An 18,801-nucleotide genomic window follows, 5' to 3' on the forward strand; every position below is an offset into this window, starting at 1 on the left:
TAAACAGTTTGTGATGAGGTTTAGAACGTTGTATGCCTCTTCACCAATGGAAGTGAAGAAAAGTTGAGGGCAGGGGCGGACTGACCATTTGGAAACTCGGGCACTGCCCAAGGGCCCGGGGTTAGTGGGGGGCCCCATGAGATGCCCCTGGTACCTTTTTCATAGGCTTTTTTGAGTTTGGGCAAGGACACAGGGGCCCCATGATCCCCTATTGCCCGGGGGCCCCATGAGTTGTCAGTCTGCCCCTGGTTGAGGGAGTGAAGAACCTCCTTATAAAGGCCGTTTGGCACCAAAACTGGGCCTGATGTGTGTATTTCTGTGGCCATGTAGGGTACTGGCGGAAATGCCCGGTCTTCCAGGACTTCTGCAGTGGATAGGACCCTGACAGCCTTTTTACCAATGGAGGTGGAGAGAAGTTGCTCTTAACTAATTTTCTAAGTATCAGTTCCAAACAAACGTTTTTGGAGGGAACATAAGTCTTCAGCTTCTCTAGACCTCCATCAGGGGAGAGAGGCATCTCCACCAATATTCCCAACCTCGTTGCAAACTAAACAGTGTGTGATGAGGTTTAGAACGTTGGATACCAATGGAAGTGGAGAACAGTTGGAACGTATTATTATTAATTTCATAGGATGAGTTCTAAATAAAAAAGTTTTTTTGGAGTACATCGTATCAAAACTAAGCATAAGCCTACGGTTTCCCTCAACCTCCATTGGTGGAGAGGCTTCTCCACCCACATTCCAAACCTTATGATGCACTAAACAATGTTTGATGAGGTTTAGAATGTTGGATGCCTCTATCAGGTACCTGGTGATGGAGGCCAATGGAGAGAGGGCTTCCCTTGCGGCTAAGATCCAGACTCCACTGAGAGTGGAACAGCGGGAGTCAGGCCCAAAGTGGCACAGGTCGACTGTAGGAGTGCTTGTTGGTGGTCCACCCAGGAGCACAGCTGATGCATGGAGATGAGGTCTGCAGACAGATAGCACCTGTGCAAGGTATGCAAGCCCTTCCGGGAATAAAGGATGGTTCAAGCCAAGGTCAGGTACCAGGTGGGAATCAGAGCAGATGGGATAGCCAAGGTCATACACCGAGGAGCGCGCGAGAGAGTATCCGTTAGCCAAGCAGAGGTCAGATCAGGGGTTAAGCAGAGTAGACGGGACCAGGAGCAAGCCGAGTCGGTATCAGGAAGTCGCAAGTCACGATAACACAGGAAACAGGAACAAGGTATGGGGAGCTAGAGATCATCCAGCAACTTGAGGGAGTGAAGAGCCTCCTTATAAAGGCCGTTTGGCCCCAAAACTGGGCCTGTTGTGTGTATTTCTGCGGCCATGTAGGGTACTGGCGGAAATGCCCAGTCTTCCAGGACTTCTGCCGTGGATAGGACCCTGACAGCCTCTTTATCAATGGACGTGGAGAGAAGTTGCTCTTAACTAATTTTCAAAGTATCAGTTCCAAAGAAACTTTTTTTGGAATTCATCCTATGAAAATTGAACACAAGCCTTTCAGCCTCTCTCCTCATCCAATGGTGGAGAGGAAGTCAACATTCTAAACCTGAACAGTGCGTAATAAGTTATAGAATATTGGATGCCCAGTCACCGATGTAGATGTAAAAAAAGCTGAAGGCTTGTGATCAGGGGTGGCCTGACCATTTGGAAACTCGGGCACTGCCCGAGGGCCTGGGGTCAGTAGGGGGCCCCATGAGATGCCCCTGGTACCTTTTTCATAGGCTTTTTTGAGTTTGGGCAAGGACACAGGGGCCCCATGATCCCCTATTGCCCAGGGGCCCCATGAGTTGTCAGTTCGCCCCTGCTCGTGACTAATCTTCATTGGATGAGCTCTAAAAAGGAAATGTTTTTCTGATCGCATGGTATGAAAATTGAGCAGAAGCCTTTAGCCTCTCTCTTCCTCCATTAGTGGAGCGGGAATCCACCATTTTAATCCTCATCCCGGACTGAACATTACGGATAAAGTTTAGATTGTTGAATGGAAGTGGTGAAAAGCTGAAACTTGTTAATTTCCATAGGAGGAGCTAAGAAATGTTTTTTGTAATGCATCTTATGAAAATTGAGCAGAAGCCTACAGCTTCTCTAGACCTGCATCGGTCGAGAGGCATCTCCACCAACATTCCCAACCTCGTCACATACTAAACAGTGTGTGATGAGGTTTAGAACGTTGGATGTCTCTTTACCGATGGAGAAAAGTAGCAGCTTCTGTCTAATTTTCATTTGATATGTTCTAAATAAATGTTTTTTGGAATCGATTATATTAAAATTGAGCACAAGCCTTCAGATTCTCTTCAGTTCCATTGAAGGTTTAGCATGTTGACTTCCTCTCCACCGATGGGGCCGGAGCGAACCTATATGCTGGTGACAAATTTTCTTAGGAGGAGATCTAAATAAGAAATGCAGCTTGTTTCTGCCTTGATTGGTGGAGAGGCATCCAAAATTCTAAACCAGGGGTCTCCAAACTTTATAAACAGTGGGCCAGTTTACTGTCCTTCAAAGTTTAGGGGGGTTGGACTGTGGCCAGTGGGAGAAGTAAATGTCCTGGTCAGGGGTGGACTGACCACTGGAGCACTTGGGCACTGCCCGAGGGCCCAGAGTCAGTAGGGGGCCCCATGAAATGCCCCTGATACCTTTTATAGGCTTTTTTGGGTGTGCTTTGAGTGTGACCAAGGACACAGGGGCCACATGATCCCCTATTATCCCGGGGGCCCCATGAGTTGTCAGTCCGCCCCTGGTGTCAGTGGGAGTAAACAATGCCTCATCATTCGTATTAGGGGGAGTAATAGCGCCTCATTGTTGATATCCAAGGGAGGAATAGTGCCCCATCATTGGTGTCAGTGGGAGGAATAGTGCCCCATCACTGGTGTCAGTGGGATGAATAGTGCCCCATCATTGGTGTCAGTGGGGGGAATAGTGCCCCATCATTGGTATCAGTGGGAAGAATAGTGTCCCATCATTGGTATCATTGGGGGGAATAGTGCTTCATCATTGGTGTCAGTGGGAGGAATGGTGCCCCATCATTGATGTCAGTGGGAGGAATAGTGCCCCATCATTGGTATCAGTGGGAGGAACAGTGCAAAATCATTAGTGTCCATGGGAGGAATTTGAAATGCATCCTATGAAATTAAACACCAGCCTACAGCTTGGCACCACCTCCATTAGTGGTGAGGCCAATATTCTAAACTTTATTATAATCCTTACAAAGGAGGAAAACCCTGAAACACACTGAAGCATCCAACCTCCTCCAACCTCTGATTTTTTTGGGACCTTCACAACAGTCAACCACCACTTGCATCTCAACATGAATAATATCAAAGGCCTTCAACCTGCTTTTCCTTCACAGAAGTTATTGTTCAGTTGGATCTGCAGTTGCCCTTTGGGGACTTACCTGTCACAGTAATATAAGCGATATCCGACAATGTTCTGTAAGATACGGGGGTTCCATTCTGGCCAGAGACCTCTGACTGTAGTCGTTGAACACATTTGTATGTCCCGGTGACTCTTCTGTCCACTTTATGGATATGGAGCTCCGTGTCGGAGGTGGAAAATTTGATCTTCTTGTCATCCTTGTAAAACGTGGTGTTGATCACTTTGAATGAGGATCTGCTCCGACATCTGAGGGTCAGGGGGTCTCCCTCGTATATGGAGGTAGGCCTCTGCAGTACGATATCCTCTGAAAGATAAAAGTCTTAATGTAAGAAGTTCTCCAGGAAAGAGTACACCTTCCACCCACAGAGGGGACTTCTACAGAGGAGCCCATGGCTGGGTGAAGTCCAAACCCTTATATGATATCAGGCAGGGGCGCACTGACCATTTGGAAACTTGGGCACTGCCTGAGGGCCCGGGGTCAGTAGGGGGCCCCATGAGATGCCCCTGGTACCTTTTTCATAGGCTTTTTTGAGTTTGGGCAAGGACACAGGGGCCCCATGATCCCCTATTGCCCGGGGGCCCCATGAGTTGTCAGTCTGCCCCTGATATCAGGTAATGTTGAAGAAGTCTAGTTATTATTGGAAGAGCAACCTACATATCTATTTGGTTCCAGGAGTCTCGAAGAACTAACCCCACCACAATATTCATCAAGGTGCGGCTTACACAAGATATGAAGCTCCCAGGGCCCTCCCAACCGCTTGCCAACTGCCAACAGTAAATGTACTGCTGGCGGCCGGCTTCTATAGGCACGGCAACATATCCATACTTTGTGGTGGTCACGCGTCCTGGTGCACCCCTTGGGGCATGCAGCACGGTGATTCCCAAGAAAGCTGTGTTTGGTGGACACAACGGATCGCAGTGCTTGGTTACCCGGCCGCTGTGAGCAGCTGTTAAAAAAATCTGAAGAATATGTTAAAAAAGATATATTTTTAATAATATATATTTTTTAAAATATATATTTTTAAATATATTCTTCCGATTTTTTTTTAACATATAAAAAAGTCATTTTAATATATATTTTTACATATATTTTATAAATGCATAAAAAAAATGTAGATGTAGATTTTTAAAGACATACAGTACACTTGAAATGTATTTTGAAAAATATTTTTCATATATTTTGTAATAAAAACATATTTCAACATGCAGTGTATATATATATATATTTTAAATGAAATATATTGAATAGGGCCAGAATTGTAGTATTTCTACAATGCAGTATATGTATACATGCAGTATATATATATATATACACACACTGTGTATATATATATATATATATATATTTTTTTTTTTTTTTTTTTTTAATTTAATTTATTTTTTCATTCAACATTTCAACATGCAGTGTATATATATATATATTTATTTTTTTAATTGAAATATATTTTGAAATATATTAAATATGGCCAGAATTGTAGTATTTCAAATATATTTTTCTTCCATGTGGGAATTTAGGGCCCCAAGAAATGCGATGGGCCGTCAGTACATCAGGATGGATCCATTTTCAGATATATACTGTATCCCGTAGACAGGGTCTCCAAACTACAGCCCTTCAACTATTGAAGTACTACAAGTCCCATCATACCTCTGGGTGTCTTGCCTGTGGTTGTCAGAGTCTTGCAAGGCCTCATGGGGCTCGCAGTTCCTCAACACCTGGTGGGCCATAGTTTGGAGACCCCGTAGGTCAGGGTCTCAAACTGGTGGTCCTCCAGCTGTTGCGAAACTACAAGTCTCATCATGCCTCTGCCTTTGGGAGTCATGCTTGTAACTGTCAATCTTGCAAGGCCTCATGGGACTTGCAGTTCCTCAACGCCTGGAGTTCCATAGTTTGGAGACCCCGTAGGTCAGGGGTCTCATATGGTGGCCCTCCAGCTGTTGCGAAACTACAAGTCCCATCATGCCTCTGCCTTTGGGAGTCATGCTTGTAACTATCAATCTCGCAGTGCCTCATGGGACTTGTAGTTTGCCAACAGCTGGAGGGCCATCAGCTTGAGACCCCTGACCTACGGGGTCTCCAAACTAAGGCCCTCCAGGTGTTGAGGATCTGCAAGTCCCATGAGGCCTTGCAAGATTGACAGTTACAAGCATGACTCCCAAAGGCAGAGGCATGATGGGACTTGTAGTTTTGCAACAGCTGGAGGGCCACCAATTTGAGACCCCTGACCTGGGCCACCAGTTTGAGACCCCTGACCTACAGGGTTTCCAAACTATGGCCCTCCAGGCGTTTGAGGAACTGCAAGTCCCATGAGGCCTCGCAAGACTCTGACAACCACAGGCAAGACTTTCACACACTGACTAAATAATATACACCGATTTGGGTTATTTCTTTGCCAGAGACATGTAGAAGACGGTATTTCGGCCTAAATTTATGAAGAAAGAATATTTATTTGCAAAAAATTTTTTACCGAAACTAAAAAATAAAGCGTTTTTCTTCAACATTTTCGATAATTTTCATTTATATACAGTCAGGTCCATAAATATTGGGACATCGACACAATTCTAACATTTTTGGCTCTATACACCACCACAATGGATTTGAAATGAAACGAACAAGATGTGCTTTAACTGCAGACTGTCAGCTCTAATTTGAGGGTATTTACATCCAAATCAGGTGAACGGTGTGTAGGAATTACAACAGTTTGCATATGTGCCTCCCACTTGTTAAGGGACCAAAGGTAATGGGACAGAATAATAATCATAAATCAAACTTTCACTTTTTAATACTTGGTTACAAATCCTCTGCAGTCAATTACAGCCTGAAGTGTGGAACGCATAGACATCACCAGACGCTGGGTTTCATCCCTGGTGATGCTCTGCCAGGCCTCTACTGCAACTGTCTTCAGTTCCTGCTTGTTCTTGGGGCATTTTCCCTTCAGTTTTGTCTTCAGCAAGTGAAATGCTCAATCGGATTCAGGTCAGGTGATTGACTTGGCCATTGCAGAACATTCCACTTCTTTCCCTTAAAAAACTCTTTGGTGTCTTTTGCAGTCTGCTTTGGGTCATTGTCCATCTGCACTGTGAAGAGTCCAATGAGTTGTGAAGCATTTGGCTGAATATGAGCAGATAATTTCCCGAAACACTTCACAATTCATCCGGCTGCTTCTGTCAGCAGTCACATCATCAATAAATACAAGAGAAGCAGTTCCATTGGCAGCCATACATGCCCACGCCATGACACTACCACCACCATGATCACTGATGAGGTGGTATGCTGAGGACCATGAGCAGTTCCTTCTCCATCCTCTTCTCTTCCATCACTCTGGTACAAGTTGATGTTGGTCTCATCTGTCCATAGGATGTTGTTCCAGAACTGTGAAGGCTTTTTTAGATGTCGTTTGGCAAACTCTAATCTGGCCTTCCTGTTTTTGAGGCTCACCAATGGTTTCCATCTTGTGGTGAACCCTCTGTATTCACTCTGGTGAAGTCTTCTCTTGATTGTTGACTTTGACACACATTCACCTACCTCCTGGAGAGTGTTCTTGATCTGGCCAACTGTTGTGAAGGGTGTTTTCTTCACCAGGGAAAGAATTCTTGGGTCATCCACCACAGTTGTTTTCCGTGGTCTTCCGAGTCTTTTGGTGTTGCTGAGCTCACCGGTGCGTTCCTTCTTTTTAAGAATGTTCCAAACAGTTGTTTTGGCCACGTCTAATGTTTTTGCTATCTCTCTGATGGGTTTGTTTTGTTTTTTCAGCCTAATGATGGCTTCACTGATAGTGACAGCTCTTTGGATCTCATCTTGAGAGTTGACAGCAACAGATTCCAAATACAAATAGCACACTTGAAATGAACTCTGGACCTTTTATCTGCTCATTGTAATTGGGATAATGAGGGAATAACACACACCTGGCCATGGAACAGCTGAGAAGCCAATTGTCCCATTACTTTTGGTCCCTTAAAAAGTGGGAGGCACATATGCAAACTGTTGTAATTCCTACACCGTTCACCTGATGTGGATGTAAATACCCTCAAATTAAAGCTGACAGTCTGCAGTTAAAGCGCATCTTGTTCGTTTCATTTCAAATCCATTGTGGTGGTGTATAGAGCCAAAAATGTTAGAATTGTGTCCATGTCCCAATATTTATGGACCTGACTGTATATATATAGAAAAAAAAACCCCCAGTGGTGATCAAATACCCCCGTAAGATGCTCCATTTGTGCGAAAAATTGTATCAATGTCATTTGGGTTGCATGACCGTGCAATTGCCATTTAAGGTAGAGCAGTGCTGAATAGCAAGAAAATGGCCTGGTCATGAAGGGGGGGTAAAACCTTTTGGAGGTCAAGTGGTTAAAGTTCGTAAAGGAGGTGATTGAGCTGAAGGGTGTTAATGGACTGGATGGGTTTTGGGGTAAAGAAAATGGCGGCACATACCCGAGCCGTAGAACTTACTTCTATTGACGTTCAGTGTTACGGGTTCGCTGAGATCGCTGGTTCCGGTCCGGCACTGGTAATATCTTCTGTCATAGTTATAGTTGGCGGACTGGATGATGAGGTTCTGTTGATTCGTATTGATGAGATTGCCGGATCTGTACCAGTAGAAGGTCTCCTTCTCTTGTTCAGCAGATCCCACATTACACGTCAGAGTCACCGAGTCCATGGTGAAGACCACCTTCCAGTTGGGTGTGAAGGTCACCATGGGCTTCACCTCATCTCCTGCTAAACATATAATGGACATTTAATAGGAATACCGACTTAAAAACTCAAAACCCAAAACTTTAGTTATAGGTGGAGCTTGTTCTGTTCTGTCCACTTGGGCATTTTGGATGTTCCTACCCACCTTTGTGTGTCCCAATTCCTCCTATTACTCAGCACAAGGATAGGGGAACTCCTCATAATGGGCACAGTGGGGGGAACAGACCTGGGAACTCAGCACAAGGATGGTGGGAACTACTCATAATGGGAACAGCGGGTGTACAGACCCGGGAACTCGGCACAGGGATGCTGGGAGCCCCTCATAATGGGCACAGCGGGTGTACAGACCTGGGAATTCAGCACAAAGGATGGTGGGAACCCCTCATAATGGGCACAACGGTGTACAGATCTGGGAACTTGGGACAGGGATGGTGGGAACGCCTCATAATGGGCACAGCGTTGTACAGACCTGGGAACTTGGGACAGGGATGGTGGGAACGCCTCACAATGGGCACAGCAGGTGTACCAGGGGCGGACTGACCATTTGGAAACTCGGGCACTCCCCGAGGGCCCGGGGTCAGTAGGGGGCCCCATGAGATGCCCCTGGTACCTTTTCCATAGGCTTTTTTGAGTTTGGGCAAGGACACAGGGGCCCCGTGATCCCCTATTGCCTGGGGGCCCCATGAGTTGTCAGTCTGCCCCTGCTGGGAACTCAGCACAGGGATGGTGGGAACCCCTCATAATGGGCACAGCGGGTGTACAGACCCGGGAACTCAGCACAGGGATGGCGGGAATCCCTCATAATGGGCACAGTCGGTGTACAGACCTGGGAACTCGGCATAGTAATGGTGGGAACCCCTCATAAGAGCATTACAAAGGCTCCATTGAATGGAGTTCATCTTATAGTCACCTCTTACATAGACGTAGGTCTCAGCAGAGACGTTCTGGAACTCTCCGAACTCCACCGTCTTCGTACATCTGTATGTCCCACTCACACTTCTGTCTACTTTATCAATATGGAGCTCCGAGGTATTGACCGAGAATTGTATCTCTGCACCGTCCTTGTAGAAGGTTGTGTTTGTCCCGTTATATTCCGGGAGGCTATAACACCTCAGAGTCAGGGGGTCCCCTTCATAAAGATAGGGGGGCTTCTTCAGAACAACAAGGGCTGGAATAGTAAAATAATATTCATGATATCATATTCAATGAAAACCAGACTTCTGCAAGACTTTACTTCAAACACTGAGCCAGTCCCATCAGTCTGTACCAGAGGAGCTTACACTCTAATGTCCCCTCCCCCACAGTCCCATCAGTCTGTACCAGAGGAGCTTACACTCTAATGTCCCCTCCCCCACAGTCCCATCGGTCTCTGTACCAGAGGAGCTTACGCTCTAATGTCTCCTCCCCCGCAGTCCCATCGGTCTCTGTACCAGAGGAGCTTACACTCTAATGTCCCCTCCCCCGCAGTCCCATCGGTCTCTGTACCAGAGGAGCTTACGCTCTAATGTCCCCTCCCCCGCAGTCCCATCGGTCTCTGTACCAGAGGAGCTTACGCTCTAATGTCCCCTCCCCCGCAGTCCCATCGGTCTCTGTACCAGAGGAGCTTACACTCTAATGTCCCCTCCCCCGCAGTCCCATCGGTCTCTGTACCATAGGAGCTTACACTCTAATGTCCCCTCCCCCACAGTCACATCGGTCTCTGTACCAGAGGAGCTCACACTCTAATGCCCCCTCCCCCACAGTCCCATCGGTCTCTGTACCAGAGGAGCTTACGCTCTAATGTCCCCTCCCCCCACAGTCACATCAGTCTCTGTACCAGAGGAGCTTACACTCTAATGTCCCCTCCCCCACAGTCACATCAGTCTCTGTACAGAGGAGCTTACACTCTAATGTCCCCTCCCCCACAGTCCCATCAGTCTCTGTACCAGAAAAGCTTACACTCTAATGTCCCCTCCCCCACAGTCCCATCAGTCTCTGTACCAGAAAAGCTTACACTCTAATGTCCCCTCCCCCCCAGTCTCTGTACCAGAGGAGCTTACACTCTAATGTCCCCTCCCCCCCAGTCTCTGTACCAGAGGAGCTTACGCTCTAATGTCCCCTCCCCCACAGTCCCATCAGTCTCTGTACCAGAGGAGCTTACACTCTAATGTCCCCTCCCCCACAGTTCCATCAGTCTCTGTACCAGAAAAGCTTACACTCTAATGTCCCCTCCCCCACAGTCCCATCAGTCTCTGTACCAGTGGAGCTTACACTCTAATGTCCCCTCCCCCCACAGTCCCATCAGTCTCTGTACCAGAGGAGCTGACACTCTAATGTCCCCTCCCCCACAGTCACATCAGTCTCCGTACCAGAGGAGCTTACACTCTAATGTCCCCTCCCCCACAGTGGTCAGGAATACCCATTGAGCCCCGGGTTGGTCAGTCTGCTGTAGATATGAAGTATAACTCACTATAACTGACATGCAGGTAGACGGGGTCACTGATATCACTGGTGCTGGTCCGGCACTGGTAGTCTCCACCATTAAACACCGCTGAAGCTGATTGGACGGTGAAGTTCTGCCGATGGATGTCCATCAGTTTCTCATCTCTGTACCAGTAGAACGTTTCATCCTCCCGTGTTGGAGTACCGGTGTCACATGCTATAGTCACCGAGTCTGTGGACATGATAAGTCTCCATGGAGGGGTGAAGGTCACCACGGGCCGGACTAAGGCTACAAAAGCAAAAATAATAGATGCACCATTAAAGGTCCAGGCTTTACTACCCTCTGTGCTGTCCAGGTTCCCCTTACGGAGATTTCTCTTCACTTCCTGTGGTGTCACTGAGAAAGGATGTAATTGGAGATCTCTCCATAAAAGAGTAATAAAAACCCAGCAGAGGTTCTAACTCTCCCTCACTCTATCCCTTACACCAGGGGTCTCCAAACCTTCTAAACAAAGGGCCAGTTTACTGTCCTTCAAACTTTTAGGAGGGTGGGGAGGGGGCTGGACTATGGCCAGTGGGAATAGAAAATGTCCTGGTGTCAGTGGGAGTAAAGAGTGTCCCTACTTTGGTGTCAGTGGGAGGAATAGTGCCCCATCATTGGTATCAGTGGGAGGAATAGTGCCCCATCATTGGTGTCAGTGGGAGGAATAGTGCCCCATCACTGGCATGAGTGAGAGGAATAGTGCCCCATCATTGGTGTCAGTGGGAGGAATAGTGCCCCATCATTGGTGTCAGTGGGAGGAATAGTGCTCCATCATTGGTGTCAGTGGAAGGAATAGTGCCCCATCATTGGTGTCAGTGGGAGGAATAGTGCCCCATCATTGGTGTCAGTGGGAGGAATAGTGCCCCATCATTGGTGTCATAAGGAGGAATAGTGCCCCATCATTGGTATCAGTGGGAGGAATAGTGCCCCATCATTGGCATCAGTGGGAGAAATAGTGTCCCATCATTGGTGTCAATGGGAGGAATAGAGCCCCATCCTTGGTGTCAGTGGGAGGACTATTGCCCCATAATTTGTATTAGAGGGAGGAATAGTATCCCATCCTTGGTGTCAGTGGGAGGAACAGTGGCCCATCATTGGCATGAGTGAGAGGAATAGTGCCCCATCATTGGTGTCACTAGAAGGAATAGCGCCCCATCATTGGCATCAGTGGGAGGAATAGTGCCCCATCATTGGTGTCAATGGGAGGAATAGATCCCCATCCTTGGTGTCAGTGGGAGGAATAGTGTCCCATCATTGGTGTCAATGGGAGGAATAGATCCCCATCCTTGGTGTCAGTGGGAAGACTATTGCCCCATCATTTGTATTAGAGGGAGGAATAGTGCCCCATCATTGGTGTCAGTGGGAGGATCAGTGCCACATCATTAGCATCAGTGGGAGGACTAGTGTCCCATCATTGGTGTCAATGGGAGGAATAGTGCTACATCCTTGGTGTCAGTGGGAGGAACAGTGGCCCATCATTGGCATGAGTTAGAGGAATAGTACCCCATCATTGGTGTCAGTAGGAGGAATAGTGCCCCATCATTGGTGTCAGTCGGAGGAATGGTACCCCATTATTGGTGTCAATGGGAGGAATAGTGCCCCATCATTGGTGTCAGTAGGAGGAATAGTGCCCCATCATTGGTGTCAGTGGGAGGAATAGTGCCCCATCATTGGTGTCAGTCGGAGGAATAGTACCCCATCATTGGTGTCAATGGGAGGAATAGTACCCCATCATTGGTGTCAATGGGAGGAATAGTGCTCCATCATTGGTGTCAGTGGGAGGAATAGTGCCCCATCATTGGTGTCAGTCAGAGGAATAGTACCCCATCATTGGTGTCAGTGGGAGGAATAGATCCCCATCCTTGGTGTCAGTGGGAAGACTATTGCCCCATCATTTGTATTAGAGGGAGGAATAGCGCCCCATCGTTGGTGTTAGTAGGAAGACTAGTGATCCATCATTGGTGTCAGTGGGAGGGATAGTGCCCCTTTTTTCAGTGTCAGTGGCAGGAACTATGCCCCGCTGTTGCTGTCAGTGGGGGGAATAATTATGCAAGGATTGGATAAAAGCAAGCAAAGGGCCACATTCCACAGTTTGGAGACCAATGCCTTAAACTAAAAATGAAAAAAAGTCTGGCAAGGATTCAAGTTTTGAACAAAAATTGGACCCTGGATGGGTTGTTTAGGGTCCTAAAAGCAGAAAAGCCATCTGATTACACTACTTCTTAGTATGAGCAACTTTCATATCAGTTATTAGTTACCGGAAACCCCATCGTGGAGATTTCTCAATACACTGGCAGTCAATATGTCATCACATGGAAATAATTGATGCAATCATGTCAAGAAATGGGAAAAAAGCCTCCAAATTATAGACCATCTACATGGTACTCACCAGATTCTGCTGCAACCGAACCTGAAAAACAGAAAACAAAGAACGAGTATCCGTGAGTCTTCTGATTTCTAGGGTAACATCTAAAATTAAGGTGAGCTCCTACTTGGCAGCTATTGAGAATTTTCAGTGCCATCACTCGCTCAACAAGAGAAGAATTCACAGGAACCGAAATGGAAAATGGTTGGTCCTTAAATTACTGAAAAAAAGTTCCACAGGTCTATCATTGGGGGTTGTGGTAGAGTTACTGGTCCAGCAGTTGTTGGTATCTTTCTAATACTGTTTCTGCACCAAGATATCCCAGGAACACCTTGAAAGTCCTAGGAAGAACCAAGAATTTTAAGCTGTTCTTGGGATATCTTGGTAAAGAAAAACCAGGGTCCAATACTGGGCAACAGGAGCTGCCTAATGCCGTGTCTATGCAAAAACATCCCAGGAACACCCTGAAATCCTGAAATAGACAATGGAGTCTTGTATTGGAAAGTGGGACGTACCCAGACATCCCAGGAACACCTTGAAATTCCAAAGGAAGAACCAGGATGTGATACTGGGCAGCAGGAAGCATCCAATGAAATGCCCATGCTAAGACATTCTAGGAACACTTTGAAATCTCCAAGAAAAGACCAGGGTCTGATACTGGGCATTGGGAGGAGCCTAATACTGTGTCTGTGTGCATAGATATATCAGAAAATCCTTGGAATTCCCAAGGAATCCTTCAGGATGCAAGGTGCTCTTTGGGATGCCTTGACACAGAAGAACCAGGGTCTGGAACTGGACTGCAGGAGGTGTCTAATGCTGTGTCTGTGCCAAGACATCTCAGGAACACCTTGAAATTCCAAAGGAAGAACCAGGATGTGATACTGGGCAGCAGGAAGCATCCAATGAAATGCCCATGCCAAGACATTCTAGGAACACTTTGGAATCCCCAAGAAAGGACCAGGGTCTGATCAGGGGCGGAGTGACAACTCATGGGGCCCCCAGGCAATAGGGGATCATGGGGCCCCTGTGTCCTCGCCCACACCCAAAAAAGCCTATGAAAAAGCCAATGAAAGGTACCAGGGGCATCACATGGGGCCCCCTACTGACCACGGGCCCTCAGGCGGTGCCCGAGTGCTCGAATGGTCAGTCCGCCCCTGGGTCTGATACTCCGCATTGGGAGAAGCCTTATACTGTGTCTGTGCTGGGATCTGATACTGGGCAGCAGGAAGCATCCAAGGACATGTCCATGCTAAGACATTTTAAGAACACTTTGAAATCCCCAAGAAAGGACCAGGGTCTGATACTGGGCTTTGGGAGGAGCCTAATACTGTGTCTGTGTGCATAGATATACCAGGAAATCCTTGGAATTCCCAAGGAATCCTTGAGGATTCAAGGTGCTCTTTGGGATGCCTTGACACAGAAGAACCAGGGTCCGGTACTGGACTGCAGGAGATGTCTAATGATGTGTCTGTGCCAGACATCTCAAGAACACCTTGAAATTCCAAAGGAAGAAACATGATCTGATACTGGGCAGCAGGAAGCATCCAATGACATGCCCATACTAAGAAATTCTAGGAACACTTTGAAATCCCCAAGAAAGGACCAGGGTCTGATACTGGGCATCGGGAGGAGCCTAATACTGTGTCCATAGATATACCAGAAAATCCTTGGAATTCCCAAGGAATCCTTCAGGATGCAAGGTGCTCTTTAGGATGCCTTGACACAGAAGAACCAGGGTCTGGTACTGGACTGCAGGAAGTGTCTAATGAATGATGTGTCTGTACCAAGACATCTCAGGAACACCTTGACATTCCAAAGGAAGAACCAGGATGTGATACTGGGCAGCAGGAAGCATCCAATGACATGCCCATGCTAAGAAATTCTAGGAACACTTTGAAATCCCCAAGAAAGGACCAGGGTCTGATACTGGGCATCGGGAGGAGCCTAATACTGTGTCTGTGTGCATAGATATACCAGGAAATCCTTGGAATTCCCAAGAAAGGACCAGGGTCTGATCAGGGGCGGAGTGACAACTCATGGGGCCCCCAGGCAATAGGGGATCATGGGGCCCCTGTATCCTCGCCCACACCCAAAAAAGCCTATGAAAAAGCCAATGAAAGGTACCAGGGGCATCACATGGGACCCCCTACTGACCCTTTGACCTCAGGCGGTGCCCGAGTGCTCGAATGGTCAGTCCGCCCCTGGGTCTGATACTCCGCATTGGGAGAAGCCTTATACTGTGTCTGTGCCAGGATCTGATACTGGGCAGCAGGAAGCATCCAAGGACATGTCCATGCTAAGACATTTTAGGAACACTTTGAAATACCCAAGAAAGGACCAGGGTCTGATACTGGGCTTTGGGAGGAGCCTAATACTGTGTCTGTGTGCATAGATATACCAGGAAATCCTTGGAATTCCCAAGGAATCCTTGAGGATTCAAGGTGCTCTTTGGGATGCCTTGACACAGAAGAACCAGGGTCCGGTACTGGACTGCAGGAAGTGTTTAATGCTGTGTCTGTGCCAAGACATCCCAGGAACACCTTGAAATTCCAAAGGAAGAACCATGATCTGATACTGGGCAGCAGGAAGCATCCAATGACATGCCCATGCTAAGACATTCTAGGAACACTTTGAAATCCCCAAGAAAGGACCAGGGTCTGATACTGGGCATCGAGAGGAGCCTAATACTGTGTCTGTGTGCATAGACATACCAGTAAATTCTTGGAATTCCCAAGGAATCCTTCAGGATGCAAGGTGCTCTTTGGGATGCCTTGACACAGAAGAACCAGGGTCCGGTACTGGACTTCAGGAAGTGTTTAATGCTGTGTCTGTGCCAAGACATCCCAGGAACACCTTCAAATTCCAAAGGAAGAACCAGGATGTGATACTGGGCAGCAGGAAGCATCCAATAACATGCCCATGCCAAGACATTCTAGGAACACTTTGGATTCCTCTAAGAAAAAAACAGGGTCTGGTCATGGGCAGCAGGAATTACCTAAACCAGTGTCTATCCAAACACATTCCAGTAACACCGTAGTCATTATAGATTTTAAAGAGTTCTTTGGGATGTCTAGGCAAAGGCATTGGATATTGGACCTAAGGAAATGTCTAATGCTGTGTCTATGCCGAGACATCCAAGAAGTGTCTAATACCGTGTCTGTGCCGAGACATCCAAGAAGTGTCTAATACTGTGTCTGTGCCGAGCAGGGGTGGACTGACAACTCATGGGGCCTCCGGGCAATAGGGGATCATGGGGCCCCTGTGTCCTCACCCACACTCAAAAAAGCCTATGAAAAAGGTACCAGGGGCATATCATGGGGCCCCCTACTGACCCCGGGCCCTCGGGCAGTGCCTGAGTTTCCAAATGGTCAGTCCGCCCCTGGTGCCGAGACATCCAAGAAGTGTCTAATACCATGTCTGTGCCGAGACATCCACCTTGAAATCCCCAAGAAAGTATCTGGGGTTTGATACTGGGAAGAATAAAGTGCCGAATACTGCATCTGTGCCAAAACATCCCAGGAACACCTTAACCACTTTCCGCCCTGCGACTGCATATATACGTGTGCAGGGCGGCACTGGGGCGCAAAACCACGTTTTAAAACGGGTTCCGCGCTCCCGACGTTTTTGCCGGGTGACACCATTTGATCCCGGAGGGATCAATCATTCGATTTCAGCCAGTGATGTCTGGCTGAAATCAGATGATCGGTCCCTGTCCTATCCTGTCCTGTGTTGACAGTTACACAGGACAGGATATGATGTCATTCTTTTCTGCCTGGACACATTCCGTTCCAGACAGAGAAGAAGACATACTAACAGTGAGTAAAACAGCACATACCCAGTTAGAACACACCTAGGACACATTTAACCCCCTGATTGCCCCCCCCCCCAGTTAACCCCCCTTCACTGCCCTGTCACCAGTGTCACTGATCAGTGAACCGATTTTTACTGATCACTGTATCAGTGTCGCTGGCGACTTCCGATAGTGTTAGTGCCCCTCCCAGATAGTGCCAGATTTCCCACTAATACACCAGTAATCCCGACTAACCCCTTGATCGCCCCCCCCCCCCCCCCGAGTTAACCCCTTCACTACCCTGTCACCAGTGTCACTGATCAGTGAACCGATTTTTACTGATCACTGTATCAGTGTCACTGGTGACTTCCGATAGTGTTAGCGCCCCTCCCAGATAGCGCCAGATTGCCCGCCAGTACACCAGTAATCCCATTTAACCCCTTGATCGCCCCCCACCCCCCCCCAGTTAACCCCTTCACTGCCCTGTTACCAGTGTCATTGATTACAGTGAACAGATTTTTACTAATCACTGTATTAGTGTCGCTGGCGACTTCCGATAGTGTTAGCGCCCCTCCCAGATAGCGCCAGTTTGCCCGCTAATGCACAGGATTTTTTTTACCAAAAACATGGAGCAGAATACATTTTGGCTTATATTTATGACTAACTTTGAGTTTACGATATATTTTTTATAGCTGAGAGTAGAAAATATTGTTTTTTTTTCAAAATTTTCGTGTTTTTTTTGTTTATAGCACAAAAAATAAAAAACGCACAGGTGATAAAATACCACCAAAAGAAAGCTCTATTTGTGTGAAAAAAAGGATGTAAATTTCGTTTGGGTACAGCATTGCATGACCGCGCAATTATCATTTGAATTAGTGCAGCGCCAAACAGCAAAAAAAGGCGTGGTCATTAAGGGGGGTAAATCCTCAGGAGCTCAAGTGGTTAACACTTCCAAGTAAATGTAGGGGATGTAAAATGTTCCTGAGATGCCTTCACACAGAGGAACCAGTGGGCCAGTGGTAGTGCCTAATATCATATCTGCACCAAGACATCCCTGGGACACCTTGAAATCTCCAAGAAAGAGCTGCAGTGCAGGAACTGTAAAGACAAGCAAATATACTCACCTAAAATCAGCAGGACGAAGGTGGACAACATCATCCCTTGACAGACAGACACAGAATAAAAGATTTGGTTTAGTTACGAGACGTTAAATCCCGGGTGACACTTCCTGTGATGAAACTGGCTTCTGCTTTTGTTTAGTTCTAAGATTTCTAAATGTTTGCCAACATTTCCCAACACCTGTCCTCATATACACCGCGTTCCAAATTATTATGCAAATTCTATTTATGTGTCACAAAGATGAAATATTTTGTTTCAGTGTAACTCATGGATGGCATTGTGTGTCAGGGCTCTTTTGATCACTGAAAACAATCTCGGACATCTGTGATAATTAGATTGGCCGGTGAGCCCAATTGAAGGAAAAACTACTAAAGGACGGCATTCCACGTTATGAAGCAGAGCACCATTTTCAAGCAATATGGGGAAGAAAAAGGATCTCTCTGCTGCTGAAAAGAGTGAAATAGTTCGATGCCTTGGACGAGGTATGAAAACATTCGATATTTCACGAAAACTTCAGCGTGATCATCGCACTATTAAGAGATTTGTGGCTGATTCAGAGCACAGATGGGTTGGTGCAGATAAAGGCACATTGAGGAAGATTTCTGCCAGATCCATGCATCGGATCAAGAGAGCAGCTGCTAAAATACCATTACATAGCAGCAAACAGATATTTGAAGCTGCTGGTGCCTCTGGAGTCCCACGGACATCAAGGTGTAGAGTCCTCCAGAGTCTTGCAACTGTGCATAAACCTTCTATTCGGCCACCACTAACCAATGCTCACAAGCAGAAACGGCTGCATTGGGCAGAAAAATACATGAAGACTAATTTTCAAACAGTCCTGTTCACTGTTGAGTGCTGTGCAACCCTGGATGGTCCAGATGGATAGAGTAGTGGATGGTTGGTGGACGGCCACCCGGTTCCAACAAGGCTGCGACGTCAGCAAGGCGGTGGTGGAGTCATGTTTTGGGCCGGAATCATGGGAACAGAGTTGGTCAGCCC

General features: G+C 47.1%; 1 protein-coding gene across 1 annotated transcript; it reads right to left on the reverse strand.

Moving 5' to 3' along the window:
* Window positions 1-3,393: 3,393 nt before the first annotated feature.
* On the reverse strand, window positions 3,394-17,846 carry LOC149428787 (low affinity immunoglobulin gamma Fc region receptor III-B-like; the record flags this gene model as incomplete). The annotated part of the gene is made up of 6 exons (XM_089666998.1): window positions 17,808-17,846; window positions 12,918-12,938; window positions 10,514-10,774; window positions 8,975-9,232; window positions 7,822-8,088; window positions 3,394-3,678 (listed from the first exon to the last, which is right to left on the reverse strand). Coding segments are annotated over exons 1-6 (1,126 nt in total), but the record flags the coding sequence as incomplete, so codon positions are not given.
* Window positions 17,847-18,801: the final 955 nt, after the last annotated feature.

The sequence above is a fragment of the Staurois parvus genome, unplaced genomic scaffold (genome assembly GCF_062004578.1).
Source record: "Staurois parvus isolate SC_StPar_1 unplaced genomic scaffold, SC_StPar_1.0 ptg002969l, whole genome shotgun sequence".
Taxonomy (NCBI): Eukaryota; Metazoa; Chordata; class Amphibia; order Anura; family Ranidae; genus Staurois; species Staurois parvus.